At 42.3% G+C, this 15,329-nt stretch overlaps 1 protein-coding gene across 2 annotated transcripts in view; it reads left to right on the top strand.

Moving 5' to 3' along the window:
* LOC139423163 (AP-2 complex subunit beta) overlaps nucleotides 1-15,329 on the top strand; it is a 62,260-nt gene that overhangs the window by 27,403 nt on the left and 19,528 nt on the right. The window contains exons 15-18 of one of the 2 annotated variants that reach the window (XM_071174868.1): nucleotides 8,698-8,739; nucleotides 9,295-9,441; nucleotides 10,226-10,371; nucleotides 13,576-13,705. In XM_071174868.1, coding sequence (XP_071030969.1) covers nucleotides 8,698-8,739; nucleotides 9,295-9,441; nucleotides 10,226-10,371; nucleotides 13,576-13,705 — 465 coding nt within the window. The remainder of the gene's footprint in view (nucleotides 1-8,697; nucleotides 8,740-9,294; nucleotides 9,442-10,225; nucleotides 10,372-13,575; nucleotides 13,706-15,329) is intronic. The other variant, XM_071174869.1, reaches the window with a different exon arrangement.

Here is a 15,329-nt window from a genome sequence, read left to right as displayed (position 1 = left end):
TTTTTAATGATACAGTGCATTTGGAAAGTATTCAGACCCCTTGACTTTTTCCACATTTTGTTACATTACAGCCCTATTGTAAAATGGATTAAATAATTTTTTCCCCCTCAATCTGCACACAATACCCAGTAATAGCAAAGCAAAAACAGATTTTTAGACATTTTTGCAAATGTCTTAAAATGAAAAATGGAAACATCACATTTCCATAAGTATGCAGACCCTTTACTTAGTACTTTGTTGAAGTACCTTTGAAATCACTGCCAGTCTTCTTGGGTATGACGCTACAAGCTTGGCACACCTGTATTTGGGAAGGTTCTCCCATTCTCTGCAGATAATTTTAAGCTCTGTCAGGTTGGATGGGGAGCGTGTCTGCACAGCTATTTTCAGGTCTTTCCAGAGATTTTCTATCAGGTTCAAGTCCGGGCCCTGGCTGGGCCACTCAAGGACATTCAGATACTTGTCCCGAAGCCGCTCCTGAGTTGTCTTGGCTGTGTGCTTAGGGTTGTTGTCCTGTTGGAAGGTGAACCTTTGCCCCAGTCTGATCGCTCTGGAGCAGGTTTTCATTCTCAATCCTGACTAGTCTCCCAGTCCCTGCTGTTGATAAACATCCCCACAGCATGATGCTGCCACCACAGTGCTTCACAGTAGGGATGGTGCCATGTCTCCTCCAGACGTGACGCTTGGCATTCAGGCCAAAGAGTTCAATCTTGGTTTCATCACACCAGAGAATCATGTTTCTCATGGTCTGAAATTCCTTTAAGTGCCTTTTGGCAAAATCCAATCGGGCTGTCATGTGCCTTTTACTGAGGAGTGGCTTCCGTCTGGCCACTCTACCATAAAGGCCTGATTAGTGGCGTGTTGTAGAGATGGTTGTCTTGGAACGTTCTCACATCTTCACAGAGGAACTCTGGAGCTCTGTCAGGGTGACCATTGGGTTCTTGGTCACCTCCCTGACCAAGGCCCTTCTCCCCCGATTGCTCAGTTTGGCCGGGCGGCCAGCACTAGGAAGTCTTGGTGGTTCCAAACTTCTTCCATTTAAGAATGATGGAGGCCACTGTGTTCTTGGGGACCTTCAATGCTGCAGACATTTTTTGGTGTCCTTCCCCAGATCTGTGCCTCGACACAATCCTGTCTCGGAGCTCTACGGACAATTCCTTTGACCTCATGGATTGGTTTATGCTCTGACATGCACTGTCAACTGTGAGACTTTATATAGACAGCTGTGTGCCTTTCCAAGTCCATCAATTGTCCACAGGTGGACTCCAATGAAGTTGAATTTGATCCAGGATGCACCTGAGCTCAATTGAGTCTCATAGTAAAGGGTCTGAATACTTGTGTAAATAAGGTATTTCTGTTTTTTATTTTTAACGCATTTGCAAACATAAAACCCTATTTCCACTTTGTCATTATGGTGTTATTGTGTGTAGATTGATGAGGAAAAATTAATTCAATCCATTTTAGAATAAGGCTGTACCGTAACAAAATGTGGAACAAGGGAAGTGGTCTGAAGACTTTCCGAATGCGCTGTATTAGCTGGGGATTGTGTTCTGAACTCTAGCCTGAAGGGACAGCCACAGCTGTTGTTCTACTCTACTGAGAGTGTTGTAGCTTGAAGTGTTGTAACCACCATATGTGGTTAATAATATTAAGTCACAGAGTAAATGGACTACATCTTCAAGTAAATGGAGAGCTTGTATGGAAGCACTTCATCTATTAGTTCATCCAACCCACCTTAGCCTATAATTAAATGTTCTGCTCTGCTTTAGTGAAGTGAAGACTTGAGGGGCAGACTATCGTATAGTTATCAACCAATAATAATAATCTTTGATTCTTACCACTATATCCTTTCTGCTTAGCCTCTGAGATGGGAGAGGAGAGCACCAGGGGCTAACTGGGTCCAGTACATGCCTGCTGCTGTTTACCGTTCCACTACCCTACTAGTCCAGACACTATGCCACAGGACAGGGAGGGTTCAGAAAGGAGTGATTGGCACTGAGTTGGGAAGTCCCTGCCCCAGATGTTAATTTAATTTAATTTGTTAGGTAACATTTTCAAGAGACTACACCTTCGACTGAGTTCAAATTAAGTGTAAGCTCAACCATGAGAAATCATATTGCCCTAGATACACCACCTCATTCCATAGCTTTTTCCAATGAACAGCACATTTGTCAATTGGTATTCTCCAGGCCAGGGCAACTGTAGTTGGGGCGGGAAGTTCAGCGTAGCGAATTAGGGGTCGTGTCTTGTCGGCCGTGTAGAGCGTGGCCTCGTTGTGATAAGTGTTATTACGATTATCTCGATGTGCTCCTCGTCCCTTTTGGTTGTCCCTCCCAGATTATAAAATGCTTTAATCAAATCTTAATTGGGCGGTCATTAAAACTACAGTGACTCCAATCCAAGTCGGAGAGTCCAATCGAGGGCATCTTACCGTTGTGCTGCTACACAGAATGTTTAAACAGATCTGCTGAGTAATTACAGTGGGGAGTGAAAGCTACTTTCTTACCAATTATGATCAGCCATTCTGCAAGCCTACTTACTCTAAGCACATTCGACCAATTTAATGGAATCGATATGGGTTTTAATGAAAGGCAAAGAGCCGTGAGCTGAAACAGCCCTCAGTCGGAAGTTACAGTTTAGCACTGATAAATTCTAAGCGTACCCTGACCTTATCGCAGTCTGGGTTCAAATACTACTGATATTGTGGCTCCTCCAGATTGAACACAGAGAGCAATGGTAGTTTTATTTGCTATATATTAGTCAAATTAAAATTAAAAGCAGACCTAAGCTTAATGTTGGGCAATCAAGATTTAACGTTGTTATAGCCTTTTGATGATAATTGAATATGCCATTTGAGTCTGTTTACAGTCTGCACTGAATTCTCCTCTGGGCTTGTTCCTCAAAATATAACATTTTTAAATCTACAGCAAGAGATTATGTGGAAATACTCCTCCAGAAATTATATTGCAATGTAAAATTAGTAGTCTTTCATTTCAACTCAGTTTCATCACACCAGAGAATCTTGTTGCTCATGGTCTGACATTTCTTTAAGTGCCTTTTACTGAGGAGTGGCTTCCGTCTGGCAACTCTACCATAAAGGCCTGATTAGTGGCGTGTTGTAGAGATGGTTGTCTTGGAACGTTCTCACATCTTCACAGAGGAACTCTAGAGCTCTGTCGGTGACCATCGGGTTCTTGGTCACCTCCCTGACCTCTCCCCCGATTGTTCAGTTTGGCCGGGCGGCCAGCTCTAGGAAGAGTCTTGGTAGTTCCAAACTTCTTCCATTTAAGAATGATGGAGGCCACTGTGTTCTTGGGGACCTTCAATGCTGCAGACATTTTTTGGTATCCTTCCCCAGATCTGTGCCTCGACACAATCCTGTCTCGGAGCTCTACGGACAATTCCTTAGACCTCATGGCTTGGTTTTTGCTCTGACATGCACTGTCAGCAGTGGGATCTTATATAGACAGGTGTGTGCCTTTCCAAGTCATGTCCAATCAATTGAATTTACCACAGGTGGACTCCAATCAAGTTGTAGAAACATCTCAACGATGATCAATGGAAACAGGAAGCACCTGAGCTCAATTGAGTCTCATAGCAAAGGGTCTGAATACTTGTGTAAATAAGGTATTTAAGTTTTTTATTTTTAACTCATTTGCAAACATAAAAACCTATTTCCGCTTTGTCATTATGGGGTATTGTGTGTAGATTGATGAGGAAGCTACTTTTTAGTCTTTCATTTCGATTCTAATCGTTTCCTCTGTGTATTTACTACCCGGTTGTCATCCACCTTCAGAAACTGGGAGAGTGAGTAAGATTCCGATATTCTGAAGTAATTGGATTTTAGGATCCCACTGCTGGGCCCTTCTGGGGAATGGAAGGCTGCCCTCGTTGGAGTCATCATGGCTTTAGATATTTCTACTTGGACCCTTGAAGGGCTCTAAAAGTATGACCAATTTGGTATTTATTTTGCGACCAGTAGTTTTATTTTGGGAGCAGATAATTGTTCTAATGAAAAGGCTTCTGATTGCCCTAGAGAAAAAGGTGAGTCAATAGCGGCTTGCTTCTAGCGCAACCAAGTCAACAGATCTGACCCATATTACCGCCGCAACATTTGTATCTTCCTATAGGGGATCACCGGACCACATTTTACATTCATAAATCATGTCGTGGGCAGTTTTAAAACTGCTCAGTGGTGTTAAGTACTTAAGTAAAAGTACTTGAAAGTACTACTTAAGTAGTTTTTTGGCGTATCTGTACTTTACTATTTATATTTTTTACAACTTTTACTTATACTCCACTACATTCCTAAACAAAATAATGTACTTTTTACTCCTTACATTTTCCCTGACACCCAAAAGTACTACTTACATTTTCAATGCTTCGCTGTCTAATTCACGCACTTATCAAGAGAACATCCCCGGTCTTCCCTACTGCCTCTGATCTGGCAGACTCACGAAACACAAATGCTTCGTGTGTAATTAACGTCTGAGTGTTGAAGTGTGCCCCTGGCTACCCGTTAATTTAACAATCTAGAAAATTGTGCCATCTGGTTTGCTTAATATAAGGAATTTGAAATTATTTATACTTTTACTTTTGATACTTAAGTACATTTAAAACCAAATACTTTTAGACTTTTACTCAAGTAGTATTTTACTGAGTGACTTTTACTTGAGTAATTTTCTTTTAAGGTATCTTTACTTTTACTCAAGTATGACAATTGGGTACTTTTTCCACCACAGCAACTGCTTGCGAGTCATTAACCATTTGTTTACATTTGTTCGGTCATGTTACCTCATTGGCTAGCTAGCTATCCAAACATTTGAGGGCAGATAAAGGAAATAATAGCTTCTTCGGGAGATCAATGATCATAGATAGCATAGCAATGAATGACAATAAACTTCACATTTTTTATTTATTTATTATTATAATTTATTTTTTACCCCTTTTTCTCCCCAATTTCGTGGTATCCAATTGTTGTAGTAGCTACTATCTTGTCTCATTGCTACAACTCCCGTACGGGCTCGGGAGAGACGAAGGTTGAAAGTCATGCGTCCTCCGATACACAACCCAACCAAGCCGCACTGCTTCTTAACACAGCGCACATCCAACCCGGAAGCCAGCCGCACCAATGCGCCGGAGGAAACACCGTGCACCTGGCCACCTTGGTTAGCGTACACTGCGCCCAGCCCGCCACAGGAGTCGCTGGTGCGCGATGAGACAAGGACACCCCTACCGACCAAGCCCTCCCTAACCCGGGCGACGCTAGGCCAATTGTGCGTCGCCCCATGGACCTCCCGGTCGCGGCCGGTTACGACAGAGCCTGGGGGCGAACCCAGGGACTCTGATGGCACAGCTGGCGCTGCAGTACAGCGCCCTTAACCACTGCGCCACCCGGGAGGCATAAACTTCACATTTTTAAAGAGATGGTGTACAATTTTCAGTGTAATGCACCAGATAACTAGCCTGCTCATCCTCATGTCAATCCGTATTACAGCTTTCTGGGCCACTGTAAAAGGATCTCTGCCAGTAGATTTAACATATAAGCCACTTCACAGGACATTGCCTTTGTCCACTGTCTTAACAGTGTTAATGAAGTGTAAACCTCTCAATTCACACCATCAAAGCAAGGGTTGAGATTATGCCAGGTAAAGGACCCTGCCTTTTAAGGGTACTTGCCCAATGCCCATAGAAATAGAATCACATAGAACTAGAATACCTTGGAACATGCTCCCAGACACCCTGCAGAGAGACAGTGTTGCTAGAGGTTTGAGGCTGCATCGCCAGACCAGATAGACAATGACCTGCTGTCATCAGAAGGGCAAAATCTGGGAATGATTAATGCAATAGAAAGGGCTGAGTCAGCGCCCCAAAACTGAATATTAAAGCTGACCTTCTAGATGAGGAGGCCGAGCCAAGTTAACCTGACAAGCTGTCAAAGCTCTGTGTGCTAGCCATTTTTCAATGCATATATACTGGGTTCTTCTCTTAAACCTGCCAATAGCAGACCCCTCTAAAACTGAATGACATATTGGGTCAGGCTTTTCATCGACTTAATTTCTCATTGGTCATAGTCATTCACTCATCTATATGGATGGATTTTTGAACACCCGCTGAAATTGCAAAGGACTCTACGTCCGTCTCCCAATAAAAATATAATGTGACCGTTAACTGCCTCATTAAGGTTTTATTATTGACGAGCCTGAAACTTCCCTCTCCAGCAGTATGTAAATGAGCTGTCCTGTTTATATTTTACATTCCTAAAAGGCCCTTGTATCGTCAGTATAAAACTTTGGCAGTATTTCCAGACACTTCCCTCCCACATTAAGACTTCTCCAACTTTGTGACTTGCATCTCTTGCCGCTGGTCAAAAGCTGGTACTTCAACCCTGTGTAAATATCAAGAATATGCATATGCTAGAAGAAGAAAAAATTCAGTGTGAGGGTGAAGTGAGACAATATTGACTAGTCTGCCAGTTCCCCTTCGCATGTGTGGAAGTAAGGGTTAATTTGGCGTAGTTGGCAAAGACTCCCAGCGGTCTCTTAACATAACACTGCCACAGCATTCAGCCATTTTGTTCTGAGTGGTTCACCTTCAAAATAAACCAATTCGTTATGTGAGGGCTGAACAAAATGCACTTTTGTGCAAGCTCGCAAAACTAGGAATATCTTGTGGTAAACACTATCAAACAGTTCTATCAAAGTTTGTCAAACCTAAGCATTATTGACCTGTGGTACACGAGTGGCACAGCGGTCTAAGGCACTGCTTCTGCAAGAGGCGTCACTACAGTCCCTTGTTCGAATCCAGACTGAATCACATCCGGCCGTGATTGGGGGTCCCATAGGGCAGCGCACAATTGGCCCAGGGTCGTCCGGGTTTGGCCGGGGTAGGCCGTCATTGTAAATAAGAATTTGTTCTTAAATGACTTGCCTAGTTTTAAATAAAGGAAAAATAAATGTTGGGTTCTAACATTAAAAGACAGCTAATTGATTACACTTCATTACAATGATGGATATACAGTGCCTTCAGAAAGTATTCAAACCTCTTGACTTTTTCCACATTTTGTTGTTTTAGATTATGAATAAAAATGTATTAAATGTATATATTTTTTTTGTCACCGTCCTACACACAATAGCCCATAATGTCAAAGTGGTATTATGTTTGAATTTTTTAAATTACAAATTAATTTCAAATGAAAGGCTGACATGTCTTGAGTCAGTAAGTATTCAACCCCTTTGTTATGACAAGGCTAAATAAGTTCAGGAGTAAAAATGTGTTTACCAAGTCACATAATAAGTTGCATGGACTCTGTGTGCAATAATAGTGTATAATAATGTAACATTAACAGTACCTTATCTCTCTACCCTGTGCGATACATTCACCTATCAGCAGGACCTTAACCTAAATCACAAGGCCAAATATACACTGGAGTTGCTTACCAAGACGACATTGAAAGTTTCTGAGAGGCCTAGTTACAGTTTTGACTTAAATCGTCCTGAAAATCTATGGCAAGATTTGAAAATGACGGTCTCGTAATGATCAACAAACAACTTGACAGAACTTGAAGAATTTAAAAAAGAATAATGGGCAAATATTGTACAATCCAAGTGTGCGTAGCTCTTAGAGACTTATCCAGAAAGACTCACAGCTGTAATCGCTGCCAAAGGTGATTCTAACATGTTTTGACTCAGGGGTGTGAATGCTTACGTAAATTAGATATTTCTGTTTTAAATTTTCAATAGATTAGCAAAAAGGTCTTAACATGTTTTCACTTTGTTTTTGTGGGGTATTGTGTGTAGATGGTTGAGAGAACACAATGTGGAATACGGGTATGAATACCTTCTGAAGGCACTGTATGTTTGAAAGTTAAATAATTTCATACATTTAAATTCCCCAAGGTCAAATATCCTCAAGATGTCTGGAACATTGCTTCTAACGTTGCTTGTGCCAATGCTTTTCTATCTGCCTTTTAACAGCCAAATACGAGCATGTGATTTGTGCCTTGCTGGGTCTTAGGCTATAAAATAGTTTTATGTTATTCCAGTCTCATTAAGTGTCTGTCAAGGTGACGTCACACTTCTCACAGTCACAATGCATTTAACTAAGAGTGCCAGGTCTCAAAGGAAGTTTTGTCCTGAATATCACAATGGTTTTCGTTACATACATAATTACATTTTTTCATCCAGCCTCTGAGATGGATATTTTGCATCTCAAAGACAAAATGCTTTTAGAGATTCTGATGAGGATGCGTCTTTGAATATTTTGTGTAGACCTAGACTTGATTTCTTTAATTACTTTATCTTCCCCTTACACCCCTGTAAAAATTCAACTGGAGAGATGAAAGGAGCCCAAAACATATAAAGCTATTATAGTATAATTTTTTGTGAATTCTCAAATAGGTGTATCGAATGAATTTCGCAATGAGCTATTCTTCCATCTTAATGTTCATGTTTTGGCAAGGTTTTCTGGTCTCCTGACTGACTGACGCTTCTTCCTGGTAACCATTTCACTGTGTCAAATTGACTATCTACATAATAACCATTGCCATTTTCTAGGCAGTATATGGGTTGTATTGCTTTTGGGGGGGTTGGGGATGGGTTGCTATTGCTAAGTACCTCTATCTCTCTAACTCTCTTTCTCTGTCTATCTGTTGTTTGGATGCGGGTGCTGGATATGGGTCCTCTCTTCTCTCACCTGTAGTTGGGGGGAGACCTGGGAGGAGGTGTTGGGGGAAGTCCAGCAGTAAGTGAGCCCTTCCGTTTCTCCATCTGCCTGCCCCATCTGCATGTTGCATGCTCTTAGAGGTTCTAGCTGTGGTCAAAACTTAACTGCCACACAGTTCAAAGCTGGACAAGCTATTTTTTTCCCGCACACTCACGCCTCACCTTTTGACCTTGCTTGCCACTGATGGGGAAAAAAGATCACGTATTCCAGTGGACGATTGCTCAAATTGCGAAATCATAAGCCGAAATTCTGACTGAAGATATACAAACTAGTTTCGACCTCTGCAAATCAGAGCATTGGAGAATGTATTTCTCGTGTCAGGATTTCAGCTTTAGTGAATGTACAAAATCACATTTGTCGATCATGACATTGTCTTTAAAAATAAATCATTAGAAGATGCCACCATTGTTATTTGAAACCCACTCTGAGCACTTGACAACAAAAATGAGTTTGGAACCTGTCTCTTCATCGAAGGTTGCTAGAGAACCGTCGAGGAGGTACATTCTGGATTCATAGTTGTGCTGATGTCCTGTATGTTTTTTTTGTGTGTGCATGTGTGTGTGTGTGACTCAGGTGGGACAGAACTTTATCCCCTCGTCAGTTCCCAACACATTCGCCCCATCGCCCACTCCTGCAGTGCTCAGCAGTGGCCTCAACGACCTGTTTGAGCTCTCCACAGGCATGGCCATCACCACAGGAGGCTATGTCACCCCAAAGTCTGTGAGTACCCACAGCTCGATGCTTATGTTGATGTTCAATGCTAATGCTATCCAGAGCTTAATGTTAATGTTAGCACTATGTTGGGATAAAGTAGATTTTCATTGCTGAGTTAGCGCACCAGCAAGGGCAGAGAATAAAGCTCATCAGAATGCTAATGCTAACTCATTAGGACCTAGCAAGCAGAGAAATGCATACAGAAAGGGGAAAGGGGGATACCTAGTCAGTTGTACAACTGAATGCCTTCAACTGAAATGTGTCTTCCGTATTTAACCCAAACCCCTCTGAATCAGAACCTTGAGCCCTGCCTCAGTCGCTCTTCATGTAGGACAGTGTATAAATATAGTTATGACATTGTTTGGCAGGGGTGGAAGGAGGGGTGTGTTAAGTCCATGTTGGCATCAACAGGCTCCACCCTAGATTCCAGTTCAAAATGGTTAATTTAGATATATCATACAGTTGAGTCATGCAGAAGAGGCTCACAGAGTCCTCGCTGTGTTATGTGCGCTGTTGATTGGTATGTGTTGCTATGTAGCAGCAGGACATAGCATCCTGTCCAAGGTATCCATCTTAATTTACAGGTTCCATTCTCCATCTCCCTTTGTGTCTGACTCAATACAATGAGTGGGCTAGACATCACAGACACGTAGTTCAGCACTTGTTGTGCAAATCCTGTATGACTCAGGTTGCCATTTTCAAATGACCTTGTGTGCTCTCTCTGCTCCCAGGTATTGGTGAAGCAGTTTGCATGTTCATATTTCTTTATTTACTGTCTATCTTCCCCCAGATATGGCTGCCTGCAGTGAAAGCTAAAGGGCTAGAGATCTCAGGCACATTCTCCCGCCGACAGGGCCAAATGTACATGGACATGACCTTCACCAACAAGGCCCTGCAGCACATGACCGACTTTGCTATCCAGTTCAACAAGAACAGGTGAGAGAGGGTGCGACTGGTATCAAATCCTATATGCCATCTCTTGCTATTGTGCCCTTAGTCACGGTGCGATCTAAGAGGTTGACACGGTGTCTCAGGGTCTTGGATAAAGACGCAAGACAATATCTCATCTGTACCAGCATTCAAGGTCCTCTGTGGCCTCACTGTAAAAAACTTCGCTCTGCCTTTTGTTCACACCAACCTTGTATTTAGTTGCTCATCGCGACTCTCCATTCACTATAATCATGGCCATTCACTAAACACATTGTTAATAGATAATAGGTTAGTTCTCAGAAACTATCCACTTAGTGAAAGGGATATGGCTATTTATTGTCATGTACTTCACAAAAATAGTACAATGAGTGTAAATGTGAGTCTTAGTCCCAGGGCATACATGGAAAGGTATGTACAGTTGAAGCCTGAAGTTTACATACACTTAGGTTGGAGTCATTAAAGCTTGTTTTTCAACCACTCCACAAATGTATTGTTAACAAACTATAGTTTTGGCAAGTCGGTTAGGACATCTACTTTGTGCATGACACAAGTAATTTTTCCAACAATTGTTCACAGACAGAATATTTCACTTATAATTCACTGTATCACAATTCCAGTGGGTCAGAAGTTTACATACACTAAGTTGACTGTGCCTTTAAACAGCTTGGAACTTTCCAGAAATGATGTCATGGCTTTAGAAGCTTCTGATAGGTTAATTGACATCATTTGAGTCTACCTTCAGACTTTGCTTGACATCATGGGAAAATCAAAAGACATCAGAAAATTTTGTTGTAGACCTCCACAAGTCTGGTTCATCCTTGGGAGCAATTTCCAAACACCTGAAGGTACCACGTTCATCTGTACAAACAATACTACACAAGTATAAACACCATGGGACCACGCAGACGTTTACCGCTCAGGAATGAGACGTGTTCTGTCTCCTAGAGATGAACGTACTTTGGTGAGAAAAGTGCAAATTAATCCCAGAACAGCAGCAAAGGACCTTGTGAAGATGCTGGAGGAAACAGGTACAAAAGGATCTATATCCACAGTAAAACGAGTCCTATATCAACATAACCTGAAAGGCCGCTCGGCAAGGAAGAAGCCACTGCTCCAAAACCACCATAAAAAAGCCAGACTACGGTTTGCAACTGAACATGGGGACAAAGATCATACTTTTTGGAGAGATGTCCTCTGGTCTGATGAAACAAAAATAGAACTGTTTGGCCATAATGACCATCGTTATGTTTGGAGGAAAAAGGGGGAGGCTTGCAAGCCGAAGAACATCATCCCAACCATGAAGCACGGGAGTGGCAGCATCATGTTGTGGGGGTGCTTTGCTGCAGAAGGGACTGGTGCACTTCACAAAATAGATTGCTCTTTGAGGAAGGAAAATTATGTGGATATATTGAAGCAACATCTCAAGACATCAGTTACAGCTTGGTCGTAAAGGGGTCTTCCAAGTGGACAATGACCCCAAGCATACTTCCAAAGTTGTGGCAAAATGGCTTAAGGGCAACAAAGTCAAGGTATTGGAGTGGCCATCACAAAGCCCTGACCTCAATCCTATGGAAAATGTGTGGGCAGAACTGAAAAAGCATGTGCGAGCAAGGAGGCCTACAAACCTGACTCAGTTACACCAGCTCTGTCAGGAGGAATGGGCCAAAATTCACCCAACTTACTGTGGGATGCTTGTGGAAGGCTACCCGAAACGTTTGACCCAAGTTAAACAATTTAAAGGCAATGCTACCAAATACTCATTGAGTGTATGTAAACTTCTGACTCACTGGGAATGTTATGAAAGAAATAAAAGCTCAAATAAATAATTATCTCTACTATTATTCTGACATTTCACATTCTTAAAATGAAGTGGTAACCTGAGTTTAAATTTATTTGGCTAAGGTGAATGTGAACTTCCCACTTCAACTGTATATTATGTGCACTCGGCTCCTTATGTTAGTACAGTATGGGAGCATACTGTATGATAACTAAACGCGACCACTACTCTGGAATACAAGGAATTGTGAAGAGCAGACGTATACACCGTATATACAAAAGTATGTTGACACCCCTTCAAATTAGTCGATTCAGCTATTTCAGCAGTAGAATGGCCTTACTGAAGAGCTCAGAAACGGTCAACGTGGCACCGTCATAAAATGCTACCATTCCAACAAGTCAGTTCGTCAAATTTCTGCCCTGCTAGCGCTGCTCCGGTCAAGTGCAAGTGCTGTTATTGTGAAATCGAAAACTGAAAGTGGGTAGGCCACACAAGCTCACAGAATGGGACCGCTGAAGCACCTAGCACGTTGTAAATCGTCTGTCCTCTGTTGCAACACTCAGTACCGAGTTTCAAACTTGCTCTGGAAGCAACATCAGCACAAGGAACTGTTCGTAGGGAGCAAGATGAAATGGGTTTTCATGGCCGAGCAGCTATGTATCACAATGCCAAGTGTCGGCTGGAGTTGTGTGTAAAGCTCGTCGCCTTTGGACTCTAGAGCAGTGGAAACGCGTTCTCTGGAGTGATGAATCATGCTTCACCATCTGGCAGTCCCACGGATGAATCTGGGTTTTGCTGATGCCAGGAGAACGCTACCTGCCCCAATGCATAGTGAAAACTGTAAAGTTTGGTGAAGGAGGAATAATGGTCTGGGGCTGTTTATCATGGTTCGGGCTAGGCCCCTTAGTTCCAGTGAAGGGAAATCTTAATTTTACTGCATACAATGACATTCTAGACCATTCTGTGCTTCCAACTTTGTGGCAACTGTTTGGGGAAGGCCCTTTCCTGTTTCAACATGGCAATACTCCTGTGCACAAAGTGAGGTCCATACAGAAATGGTTTGTTAAGATCGGTGTGGAGGAACTTGACTGGCCTGCACAGTGCCCTGACTTCAACCCCACCGAACACCTTTGGGAAGAATCTTAACGCCGACTGCAGCCTAATCGCCCAACATCAGTGCCAACCTCACTAATGCTTTTGTGGCTGAATGGAATCAAGTCCTTGCAGCAATATTATAACATCTTGTGGAATGCATTCCCAGAAGAGTGGAGGCTGTTATAGCAGTAAACTCCATATACCAGCTCCATATTAATGCCCATGATTTTGGAATGAGATGTTCGACGAGCAGGTGTCCATACTTTTTCTCATGTAGTGTATTTAGCTCCAGTCACCTGAAGCACTTAAGACCCTGTTATGCAATTTATGTTGTCTAGTTTCGGAGTGATCCCCACCACCCCTCTGCCCATCCACACTCCACTGATGCCCAGCCAGAGTATTGAAGTTTCCCTGCCTCTCAACACCATTGGGCCAGTCATGAAGATGGACCCACTGAACAACCTACAGGTAAACTCCTACATGTATTTTCTGGTTATGTAAAGCATGCTCGGCAAGAGCAGCCTACCTCTCAGGGTTTTTTCTGCCATTTTTAATCCTTGGGCGGGCCGCCAAAGCGTTTTTTTGGATTACCGAAGTCTAAACAGTGTACATTTATTTCAAAACATTTTCGGGATTGAAAAAACCTTTTCAGTGTAAACTTAAACCAGATGTAAAGTAAGTAGAAAAGATAATGGGCCTTCAGTGCCTTCAGAAAGTATTCATAACCCTTGACTTATTCCACATTTTGTTGTGTTACAGCCTGAATTCAAAATGGATTACATTTCTTTTCACCCATCTACACACAATACCCCATAATGACAAAGTGAAAACATGTTTCTAGATTTTTTAGCAAATGTATTTATATAAGGATTTACACCCGAGTCATAACTTTGTAGAAGTATCCTTGGCAGCGATACCAGCTGTGAGTCTTTCTGGGTAAGTCTCTAAGAGATTTCCACACCTGGATTGTGCAACATTTGCCCATTATTCTTTTCAAAATGCTTCAAGCTCTGTCAAGTTGTTTGTTGATAATTGCTAGACAACCATTTTCAAGTCTTTCCATATATTTTCAAGTAGATTAAAGTTAAAACTGTAACTCTGCCACTCAGGAACATTCACTGTTTTCTTGGTAACTCCAGTGTTTTAGGTTATTGTCCTGTTGAAAGGTGCATTCATCACCCAGTGTCTGGTGGAAAGCAGACTGAACCAAATTTTCCTCTAGGATTTTGCCTGTGCTTAGCTCTATTCTGTACATTTTTTTTTATCCTGAAAAACTCCTTAACGATTACAGACCTTAACAATTACAAGCATACCCAAAACATGATGCAGCCACCACTATGCTTGAAAATATGGAGAGTGGTACTCCATAATATGTTGTGTTGGATTTGCCCAAACATAACACTTTGTACTCAGGACAAAAAGTGAATTGCTTTGCCACATTTTCTTGCATTATTATATTAGTGCCTTGTTGCAAGCAGGATGCATGTTTTGGAATATTTTTTCCTGTTTGCTTATTTCCTTATACAGCTGACTGAGTGCGGTCTTAGTGCCAGCATCTGTTTGTGGTGGTAAATAAACAGCCATGAAAAGTATAGCTGAGAACTGTCTAGGCAAGTAGTGTGGCCTGCAATTTATCACAATATACTCTACTTCAGGCGAGCAAAATCTAAAGACTTCCATAGATTTCGTGCACTAGCTGTTTTTTTACAAATATGCACAGACCGCCGCCCCTCGTCTTACCGGAGTGTGCTATTCTATCCTGCCGGTCCAGCGTATATCCCGCTAGCTGAATATCCATGTCGTCATTCAGCCATGATTCCGTGAAACATAGGATATTACAGTTTTTGATGTCCCGTTGGTAGGATATTTGTGATCTCGTCTAATTTATTGTCCAATGATTGCACGTTGACCGTAACGGCAGATTTCCTACTCGCCAACTGCGGGTCCTGACGGCTCGTCGTCCTCTGTACCTGCGTCGCTTCCTCTTGCGAATAACTGGGATTTCGGCCCTGCCGGGCGTTTGGAGACTATCATGTGAGTCTTGCTTGTTGTTGAAAAAATCTTTGTCTAATCCGAGGTGAGTGATCGCTGT

This window comes from Oncorhynchus clarkii, chromosome 12 (genome assembly GCF_045791955.1).
Source record: "Oncorhynchus clarkii lewisi isolate Uvic-CL-2024 chromosome 12, UVic_Ocla_1.0, whole genome shotgun sequence".
NCBI lineage: Eukaryota > Metazoa > Chordata > Actinopteri > Salmoniformes > Salmonidae > Oncorhynchus > Oncorhynchus clarkii.
Note: the sequence above shows the minus strand (reverse complement) of the source record. Positions and strands in the feature narration are given on the sequence as shown.